Source organism: Argentina silus (genome assembly GCF_951799395.1).
Source record: "Argentina silus genome assembly, chromosome: 5".
NCBI classification, from domain to species: Eukaryota; Metazoa; Chordata; class Actinopteri; order Argentiniformes; family Argentinidae; genus Argentina; species Argentina silus.
The window spans coordinates 1,126,810-1,138,005 of NC_139659.1; the positions used below are offsets into that span (position 1 = coordinate 1,126,810).

Sequence of the window (11,196 nt, forward strand, 5' to 3'; positions counted from 1 at the left end):
GAGAGAGTGGACAATTCCTTAGAACCGAGAGGTTTGTACTGACTTCACGTGTTCTTCTGTGTGTGTTTCTGTGTGTGTTTCTGTGTGTGTTTCTGTGTGTACGTGCCCGCCTGCCTGCTCAGCTGAGTGTGACAGATGATCCGTTTTGATGCAGAATTGTGAACAGGAACATCTATTCCCGTTGTTCTGAACACATCGCCACTCACATAGAAAATGGACCTATTGACAATGACTCCATTTCATACATTCATGTTTCAGCCACAGTCCTTTCATGTGAACGATTATCGTCTCCTATTCTTCTGTGTAATCATTACCCTTCTCCCTCCTCCCTCCTCCCTTCTCCTCCGTCCTCCTCCCTCCCTCCTCCCCTCCTTCCTCCTCCATCCTCCTCTCCTCTCTCCTCCTCCCCTCCCTCCTCCTCCTCTCCTCTCTCCTCCTCCTCCTCCCCTCCCTCCTCCTCCCCTCCTTCCTCCCCTCCTCTTCCTCCCCTCCCTCCTCCTCCCCTCCTTCCTCCCCTCCTCCTCCTCCTCCCCTCCCTCCTCCTTCCCTCCCCGCTCCCTCCCTCCTCCTTCCTCCCTCCTCCTCCTCCCCTCCCTCCTCCTTCCTCCCTCCTCCTCCTCCTCCCCTCCCTCCTCCTTCCCTCCCCGCTCCCTCCCTCCTCCTTCCTCCCTCCTCCTCCTCCTCCCTCCATCATTCCCCCTCTCCGTCCAGATGACACCAGTCATGAGTCAGCCGAACCGTCCCGTGGGGATGTGAGCTCCGTGGACCGCGTCCAGAACCCCGGCCTCCTCCTCAGCGCCTCCCTGCTCCTCCTGACGGCCATCTTGTCTTTATAGCGCCCAGCCTGAGGTTTTTAAACCCAATGGACCGTCCTGATTGGACCACAAGCCCCCTGTCCCCCAAGGAGCACTTTTTTAAAAGACAGTCTCTCTCAGTACAGGGGAGAGGTGAACTTCTGTGGTGAAATAATGTTGTTTTTTCTGAAGGAGAGTAAGATGCCAAAATCTGTGATTCTTACTTTCAATATGACTCAATATCTGAAGGCTGTGTCCTTGACTCCTGTTGAATTTGACTAGGGTGTCCCCCCCTCTGCACTCCCACATGTAACACACACACACACACACACACACACACACACACACACACATACTAACACTTTTGACGTGAAACACCGGAACACACAACACCGGAAAATAACTCAAAAACATCCTGTTTTCTCCTGTTTTCTCCTGTTTTCTCCTGTTTTCTCCTGTTTTCTCCTCTTTTTCTACGCCACATCAAGACCAGGCGAAAACGTGATGAAGTCTTACAGTGGATGACTGTATGTTGAAGAATACTTGTGACTGATTAGATCAGCCAATCACAAACGAGAAGAAGACTGGCGATGGCAGACACACTGGCCAATGGGACGAGACACATGGATCAAGAGCCATCTTTGTTGCTTGGAGACATTCTGTTGTCAAGGGGAGGGAGGGGGAGGGGGGGGTATTATTCTTGCCTTTTTGAAGAGTCCATTAGAACTTCCTCTCAGGTTGGAGGGGGGGAGGGGGGGGGGGTTATTTGATGACTCAGAGGATCTGCCGAGACGAACAGAACATTAAAAAAAGCACTCATGTTTTAGTATTTTGTGTCCTTTTAGGGGAATTATTAGCGATCGATTAATGTATTTTTGAAAATGAATCACGTAACTCGAGTGTAGCAGCAAACACAAGTGTATATTTGAGATGAGCTCCCGTCCAGTTGATATGGTATTTTGTCAGGCAAATGTATTTTCCTATTTATTGTTAAAGTCCTTGTGCTCTTTCCTTCTGTCTGTTCTGGTCCAGTCTCTGTAACTGCAGTAGAAAGACGTCACGATCCATCCCACCAATAAGTCCAATCAATCTCTTCTCTTTTGCTACACATGCAGTACAGTTATGTTGTATAAAATTCATACTCGTTGAATATTTGAGTTTCGACACAAAATGTAATCAATTTAGATTTTCCAAACAGAGATCAGGGAGGAGGACTTAGAGTCTGATATGGTATCAGGTGTCAGGAAGTGTGTTTTTAACTGTGTTTCGTTTCTTTTAACAGTGAACACTCTGTAGAATTCTGTATGTTAACAATTTCGCCCGTCCTACCGTTTATTCACCACGGCTCTTGCTACCGTTCACCATCATTACTTTTCAAAAACTACAATTATGTACATAGAAACAAAATTCAGGGATGACTTCATCACAAACATGGAATTTAAGTAATTTGATTCTGTTCTTAATCATTCTCATGGGTCCCCCCCCCTCCAGTCAATCAATCAGCACAACATTTCATACATTTACAGTTAGCTAGCTATTATGCAATGATGATCAACGTTTCTGGGAGGTTGTGGTAGCGTTGTGGTAACGTTGCTGGGAGGTTGTGGTAACGTTGCTGGGAGGTTGTAGTTGCGTTGCTGGGAGGTTGTGGTTGCATTGTGGTAACGTTGCTGGGAGGTTGTGGTTGCGTTGCTGGGAGGTTGTGGTTGCGTTGTGTTAACGTTGTGGTAACGTTGTGGTAACGTTGCTGGGAGGTTGTGGTTGCGTTGCTGGGAGGTTGTGGTAGCGTTTGAGGACAGCAGGGTCCCGGGGGCAGCTGTGGCGTTTGTGTGATTTAGCTAGCAGAGCTCTTTGATGTCGTGGAAAGTGGCGGCCATTCAGACCACATGCTGGGGGGCACACGCAGGTTATTTCTGGAATGAGAAATCGACCACCAGGAGAGACTGAAGGACAGAGAGAGAGGGAGGGAGGGAGATAGGGAGAGGGAGAGGGAGAGAGGGTGGTAGAGACTGGTGTCTTATTCAGCCCCAGGGTAAATTCACCCAGAAGTGGGGTAGAGAGGGAGGTGAGGTGTCGTGTTCACCCTGGGGTAACTCTACCACCAGCGGGCCGAAGAGAGGGACGAGGTGGGGGAGAGAGAGAGCCCCAGCTGAGATCAATAGTAATGGGGTTTTCAAACCCAGGACCACTGGGTAAATACCTCCCCTCAGTCCCCTCACTCTTGGATACACAGTAAATTAAGTCTCTTCACTCTCCTTGAAAGGGCAACAAACTGTGTTATCTCCGCAAAGATGCATCATTACGTCCGGAATGCGTTGTCCTCCATCCGTTTGTCGTGGGAGTCTGCTTGACCATCTGCTCCAATCCGCTGACATCATTCACTGTCAGCCATTTTAACGCTGGGAAATAAGAATCAGTTTGTTCCACGGATACTGTGTATCCTGTCCAGAGGGAGTCCACATAACGTACGGTGGTAGAATCTGAATTTCTCACCCCTCTTCGAAGGACGAGCAGAGTGAGTCCACTAGAGACACCTTGTTCTTGTTCTTAGCTAGAAAAAGAAGAAAAAAAATCAATGTTTGATATAAAAAAAACTGTCGATTTCATTTTCTATGTCTTTTTTGTATGAAAAACATGGTCAATGTTACAGTCTGTACCTGTACTTCAGTCTGTACCTGTACTTCAGAAACAACCGTCTGTGCAGTGGGCATTTCTGTGTAAGGTGCTCACATATCAAACCACAAGGCTATGTTCTAGACTCACCATAGAACCCAGCGATGTTCTAGAATACCTCATAGAACCCAGCGATGTTCTAGAGTACCCCATAGAACCCAGCGATATTCTACAGTACCCCATAGAACCCAGCGATGCGTCAGCCATGCATCCTAAGCAGGGTGCTAGGCCCTTGCTACAGTGTGAGTGTGGAGGTTAAGTGCCCTTCAAAGGGCTCTCTACCAGTGGAAGTGCACTATGTCCACGCTCGTCCCTGGAGCCAGAGAGCGCCCCCCCAGCCCCCCTCCCTCCTCTCTTCTATCAATCCTCTACAGGTCAGCATCTGCATCTTCAGTGTCGCTTCGGTGCCTAATGTTCTAGAGTCCTGGTACTTGGTTCGTTTTTTGTCTGTGGGTGTTAATTGTCACAACAATGTTTGTTTTTTGAAGGACAACACAGTGCAGTTGTTACTAAGCACCGCCATGTTCTGCCGTGGACTCAATTCAGGAGATGAGAAGTCTATTTTTTTGTAAAGTTTCTTGAGGGTGTGGGTTTTTTTTTTCCGTCCAGATCACAATGTCTTTGTTGAAAGTGTCAAGTCACGTTCGGTTCACTTGAAGCCATTTCCATTGGGGGATGGAGGTTCCTGTACAGTGTTTGCAGCGGTTCTGTGACAGGGGGGATGGTAGGTCCTGTATGTCCTGTATGTCGTGTGGAGATCTACATCTGATGTCTGTACATGTGACTGTAGCCAAGCAGCTTGAACCTGACACCACTGTGCCCTCTTTGCCTGTCCCAGCCCTGGCTACTGTCCTCTTGGTGTCTCTCTCCGACCCTTGTCCCCTGTCCCCCTGTCCCCATGTCCCCCCCTGCCTTGTTCTGCCCCCCCCCCCCCCCACACCCTCCCTCCTCTCCCAGGTCCATCTCTTTACCAGAATGTTCTGTATTGTGTTTCATACAAAAGGCCATTATATGTAAATACACGTGTTGGAGCAGCTATGACTAACTACAAAACAAAACAAAAAAAAATGATTTAATAAAAGTTCTTTGTCATTGTTGTAATCATGTCTGTCTGGCAAATGATTTATTATCTGTTCATTGTTATGCAAATGAAATCACAGCTTACTCTGTCAAACTGACGGAAAATCAACAAAAAAAAACACGCTTTGGTTATTGTTCGTCTTTGACAACGTTCTGAGACGAAAACACAACTGTCGACAAGCGGTACGTGTCTGTCCCGGGTTAAGCACCCCAACATGTCTAATCACGCCCCGGTACTACTGAGGCAGGAGAGAACAGCTGTGCCTCTATAATCTGTTAATTCACAAATTGAAAGTCTAAACAACTTCAATCAGTCCTGCTGCAACCTGCAACGCTTTCTGAGTGACTTCTTGGGATATCTGCCAAAAGTTGCCATCTCTCTCTCTCTCTCTCTCTCTCTCTCTCTCCCCTCCTTCCCTCTCTCTCTCTCTCTCTCCCCCCTCCTTCCCTCTCTCTCTCTCTCTCTCTCTCTCCCCTCCTTCCCTCTCTCTCTCTCTCTCTCTCTCTCGCTCAGTTTCTCTCTCCTCTACTCCATCCCCCATCTCTCTCTCTCTCTCTCTCTCCCCCCATCCTTCCCTCTCTATGTTTTCTCCCTCTCAGTTTCTCTCTCCTTCTCTACTCCCCTCTGATCACTCTCTCTCTCTGTCTCTCTCCCTTCCTTCCCTCCCTCCCTTCCCTCCCTCCCTCCCTCCCTCTCTATCTCTCCTCTCATGAGTACAGACAGTGATTTTGACATTGTAACCCCCTGCCAAACAGCAGAGTGGTTTATAATCATACACCGTATCTCTGACAATTAAAATGTAACTGCCAGCTTCTGAGCTTCTTATCAAACGTTTGGGCTACATCCTATCAAAGACCCTGAGAACCAGGCGGCACACGGAGGTCAGGGACGGGGAGTTCTGAAGCAGGGAGATGAGCTGTAAACAGGACTGCAGTTTATTATCACAACGACGAGACACAGTTTGGCTACGATAATCAGCCCCGGGTCACCGGAGGAAGAGAGGAGAGGGTTCCTTCCTATGACCTTCCCTCGTCTCCTCTCCTTAAGCGCTTAACCGAGACACCCAAGACCCATGCCTCACCACACTTCATCACAGTCCTGAGGGGCCGCCCCCGGCGCCTCCCTGCCCCCCTCCCACACACACACACACACACACACACTCACACACAGCTATTCTCAGACAGCACGGTGGTCTGGTATGTTGACTGGATGACAGGATGACACTTTTAGTGTCCTGTGAATTAGGGACCTGTCAGTTGGCTCTGTCCGGGTACGTCTGCTAGCATAGCGTGTGTGTACCACGACTCCTAGTAGGATTCTACCCAAACAGAAACATACAGTTCTGTTCTATCTCTTTGTTCCTATCTAGAACATATTGGGGGGGGGGGTTTCCCGGACATAGATTAAGTATAGACTAAATCACACTTTCAATTGAAAATCTCCATTGAAGGTGCTTTTTAAATCGAGGATTAGGCTTAAATCTGTGTCTGGGAAACTGGCTCAGGGTGTCTAATCTCCACCTTGAGAGAGACTCAAGTGCCGTACTGTATGTTCACTGGACATACTGGATGTCCATCTCCCCGTGTGCAACTGTGTTGCATGAAGGATCGACCGCTTCCTTGAAAGGGAATCAGGTTAAGTAATCACCTTTCTGCACTCTCTCACCATAAGGCGATTAAGGTGTTTAAATCCAGGGACTATGTTCTCTTTAACAGGATTAGTTGGAGAGATTTATGCCTGACTGTTCAGTGGATCAAGTTCTGACAATGAGAGTCGGTGAATAATATGAAGGACATGGATTTCTGCTTCCCTCAGGACTGTGTTGAACATGCTTCATTTTTTTCACGATCTGTGTAAGCCCGGATTACTATCAGTGTGTTATTAAATATGAACCACGTCAGAGAGACAGACAGCAAGCAAGAGAGACGAGGAGAGAGAGAGAGAGAGAGAGAGAGAGAGAAGGACAGGAAAGAAAGAGAGAGAGAGAGAGTGAGAGAAGGACAGGAAAGAAAGAGAGAGAGAGAGAGAGAGAGAGAGAGAGAGAGAGAGAGAAGGACAGGAAAGAAAGAGAGAGAGAGAGTGAGAGATAAGAAGAGGTGGAGCTGGTTGGGCCTAGAAGCTGTTTCCTGTCTGTTTCTCCATCTGTGGCGGGCTTCACGCTGCAGATTGCTTAGCGGGAGGTATGAACACATCACGTTCATTAACTCTGAGGAAACCTGCCGCCTTGAGAAATGTCAACAACAGGAAGACGAGTCTGGCTGCTGTTTGGTCTGGCAGGCAGATAACTGTGGAACACCGTGACACAGCAGACACAGCCATCTAGGGCAGGGTAGGGTTCACTGTACAACGTACAGACCAGTCTGGAAGGTCAGCTTTGGGGAGGCCATCTAGGGCAGGGTAGGGTTCACTGTACAACGTACAGACCAGTCTGGAAGGTCAGCTTTGGGGAGGTCTTGAGCAAGAAACGAGAGAGATGTGGAAAGTGGCTGGCGATGTAAATACAGTTCAGCATTCTTACACTGTGGACGCATGTTCACTACATGCAGGAGCAGCCGCGCTACATGTGTCCTTTGAAGTGCAGTATGTAGCCTAGAACATTGTTCTGTGTCCGCAGGGCAAAAAGGCAATTTGACTTTTTCAACATAAACTCAACATATGTGGGACAGTACTTAACATATAGATATATTTTACATCTGACATCATCAAATTCATAATCCTGGGGAGAATTTGTTGCTTGGTATCCCTTCCATCCAGATCTTAAAAACACCTCATGTGGTTTGCTAATTTAAACTCACCGGGGGAGGGGGGGGGGGGAGTGTGGGGGGGGGTCTCATCTACTTTAATTTTCGCCACTTCCTTTTCGACTTTGTCCCTGTCCTGTTCCATGGGGCTGATGGTTTGAGCAGATGGGATCCACCGACAGAGGAAGGAAAAGGAATTTATTGTCGAGGAATAGCGATGTAATACTAGCGCCCGGACGACTGTGTCCTCTCTTCTGAAGACGTGACCTTTGACCCCTATGGCTGAGTGACAGGAAACTCTCTTGTGAGAAGGCCATGTTTTAAAATCATCATGAAAAATCATACACACCGTCCAATGAGCAGTACTCAACACACCGCTTGTGGCTCGGGACAAACGACTGGGCTTCGAATGATAGAATAATGGACCTCCACAATGACTCTCTGGCCAATTTTAGACCCTATTACTGAAATGAAGCCCTATTCAGTTTTATATAGGCCATCTGCAGCTCTACTCAAAACTATAAATAAGATGGAGTAGAGTTGAGTGTATTCATCTCCCGCCCTCCTCCTCTGCTCCTTTCAGAGAGGCAGAGAGAGAGAGAGAGAGAGAGAGAGAGAGAGAGAGAGAGAGAGAGAGAGAGAGAGATGGCCCCGAGCTGAATGGGATTTCTGAGGACGGAGGCTGAGCCAGAGAAAACAAGCGAATACAGTACGGCTCTCAGATTGACTGCTGTCCAGCTGAATGGGTAAATCCATAACGCAGGCAGACGCGTGGAGAGGACTTTACAGAAAACCAATCAATAGACAACAAAAAACCAGCGTGTCTCTCTCTCTCTCTCTCTCTCTCTCTCTCTCTCTCTCTCTCTCTCTCCACAAGTTTCCCACTTTAACAAGTGAGTTTTGGTCTGGCTATGGAAAACACAAAATCAAAGGTTCATTGTAAAAGTCGACGTTTTCCCTACTCTGAGCAGCCCCACTGGGCCCTGAATAGTTTCTGCAGCCCCACTGGGCCCTGACTAGTTTCTGCTGCCCCACTGGGCCCTGACTAGTTTCTGCAGCCCCACTGGGCCCTGACTAGTTTCTGCTGCCCCACTGGGCCCTGACTAGTTCCTGCTGAGGCGCTGTTGAAGAGAGCAACAGTGATTACAGTTACGGTTCCTCCTCAGGACCTCCAGCACTTTGGAGGCTATGTTTTACGCAAGCCGGGCTTGTGGGACACCAGAGTCCTCCAGGCTACGGCAGCAGGTGTTTCTCCCAGCCTCAGGGGGCCGCCTGGCCCACCACACACACACACACACACACACACACACACACACACACACGTCCCAGGAGCCGGCTCACAGACAGGACAGCGAGCGCAACAACACACTCTCTCTGTCGCCGAGGAAACAGAATTAGTCCAAAGGTAAATGGGACAGCCAGTGGTACACTGTATGTCAGAGAGAATGGGAGCTGTGTGTGTGTGTGTGTGTGTGTGTGTGTGTGTGTGTGTGTGTGTGTGTGTGTGAGTGTGTGTGTGTGTGTGTGTGTGTGTGTGTGTGAGTGTGTGAGTGTGTGCGTGCGTGCGTGTGAGTGCGTGCGTGTGTGTGTGTGCGTGCGTGCTTGTATGTGTGAGAGTGTGCGTGCGTGTGTGTGAGTGAGTGTGTGTGTGTGTGTGTGTGAGTGTGTGTGTGTGTGTGTGTGAGAGAGGAGAGGACGTGATTTAACGCTGCTTCAGTTTGACATGACAGCAGGTATAATTAGAAAAAAAGATTATACAGATTTGTTGGTGGTGCTGAATATCCTGAAGCCTAATTACCTCAGTAATGCAACCCCCTACTCTCCACACACACACACACACACACACACACACACACACACACACACACACACACACACACACACACACTTTGCATTCCTTCCTTTGTGTGTGCCGGAATTGGAGTGACCTCCCAGTGTTTGACACCCCTCCCTCTCCTACGCCTGTTCTTTGTTAATTAGGGTGAATGCGTTTTATTGCTTGGTTAATTAGCACTGTTTTACAGTTTGGTGACACCTGGTTGGAACGGCTGTTCAGCAGCGGCCCACAGAGTCCGGCTGTACGAGGTCCTGGGGCCTCCGGGCCGGGCCGGGCCGGGCCGGGGGGCAGTAAGGCATCGTGGCTAGCAGACAGATGCTCTATGGTTGGATAGATGGCTGACTGTGGGTCCATCACTCAAGCTCTGCCAGTCATTGGCACGCCTCCCAGGGCTGGATGGGAGGAGGGGGGCTCTGATGATAGCAGCCAATGAGGTGTGAACAGTAGGGGGGGGGGGGGGGGTGGAACCAGAGACACCGCTGGGGAGGGACACTTTTATGACATGTTGTGGTTCTGTTCACAAGGCATAGATCACTACAGGATAGATTTAGTTACTCTTTCGCCTATTCTTACTGAAGTTGAGTTGTAACCCTGAGCAGAAACACACTGGCATAGGGTGTGGCCTTCCCTCTGCAGCGTAGGTCATATCCAGATCGGTGAGATCCCTCAGATGGGTTTCGGTAACATACCCAAGACACACTGACTGTACACTTTCTGTCTGCAATCACTTTTTCCATACGCTGTCCAAAGCCACTCGATAATCTAAACTCACAGACGCGAGGGAAAGTGAATATTTGTCTTGGCCTTGAATGTGTCGGGCAGAAATTAGGCCTTGGTAAAATAAACAGTGCATGTCAAAGTTCTGCAGTAATGTTGGAAATGTCCCATTTGTGAAAGGAGGAGTGGAGAGAGTAGGGTGTGTGTGTGTGTGTGTGTGTGTGTGTGTCTGTGTGTGTGTGTGTGTGTGTGTGTGGCTGTTAGAGGCATACCTCACCCTGTCTACTGTCTTGCAGTCAGGCAGTGTGTAGAGGTCAAGGGTCATGTACATCCTCACACTAATATCCCCCCTGAAGGCTCCCCTCTCTCCCACTCACCACAACTCAGCATTGAAGGGAACACTCTGGTTTTCCACAAGAATGATGACTAACACAGAGGGAAGGGTACATTTCGTTTTTCCATCTTATTTTTCCCCATCTCTCTAAAAAAACAGTAAAACAGCCTATTTCTATTAATTCTCATTCACATCCCACAGCACAGTAATAAAATACTTCCAGTCATGGATAAAACCCCAGAACTCAACGTGATCAGTTTGTATCTGTTGGGGGAAACTGAACATTAGTAAATAGTGTTGCACAGTGACGCCAGCTGCAGTTTCCTCTCCCTGAATGTGTTCTAAATGAGCCTGTTAATGTCTGTCCCTGGGTTTACACCAGCGCTGCTGCAGCCAGTCAACCATAGCCTCAGGACGGCCAATGGTTCACAAGCAAGGCTCAGGAGAAAGCAAATAAAGGCCATGTCTCATATCTACTGAAATATTCCATTCATCACTGCTCCCCCCCGCTCCCCCGCTTCCCCCCCCCCCCCCCCCCCCCCACTGTATATCCTCTGTTCGCTGTTCTCAGCTGACTGTTCTCAACTGGCTGTTCTCAACTGGCTGTTCTCAACTGGCTGTTCTCAACTGGCTGTTCTCAGCTGGCTGTTCTCAACTGGCTGTTCTCAACTGGCTTTTCTCAACTGGCTGTTCTCAACTGGCTGTTCTCAACTGGCTGTTCTCAACTGGCTGTTTTCCCACACATGAGAGTAGGCGAGTCAATGATCTGTGTGGTCCTTGCGGCTGGGAAAGTGTTGTGGAGGAAGTCCCGAGCGGTGGGGTTAAGCTACGGGGGGAAGAGCCGCCTTAAACCGCCGTCCGCCGGTTTTTCTGATCTAGCCTCAAACTACGCTTCACCACTTTTCGATTTCTTTCATTAACTTGATGAGACTTTGAGTCTGGCACATCAAAATGGGCGCCCCTGTCTGAGTGAATATATTTGCACTAATAGGATCTCTCAGCCTATGTCCTTCCATCCC

At 48.9% G+C, this 11,196-nt stretch overlaps 1 protein-coding gene across 1 annotated transcript in view; it reads left to right on the forward strand.

The window, feature by feature from the left end:
* The window catches only part of LOC310804851 (ephrin-A5-like), a 35,350-nt gene extending 34,456 nt beyond the window's left edge, over positions 1–894 (forward strand). The window contains 2 exon segments of the mRNA XM_083670229.1: positions 1–31; positions 712–894. The exon segment at positions 1–31 is cut by the window's left edge and continues 50 nt beyond it. Of these exon segments, the coding sequence (XP_083526355.1) occupies positions 1–31; positions 712–836 (156 nt within the window). The 3' untranslated portion in view covers positions 837–894.
* Positions 895–11,196: the final 10,302 nt, after the last annotated feature.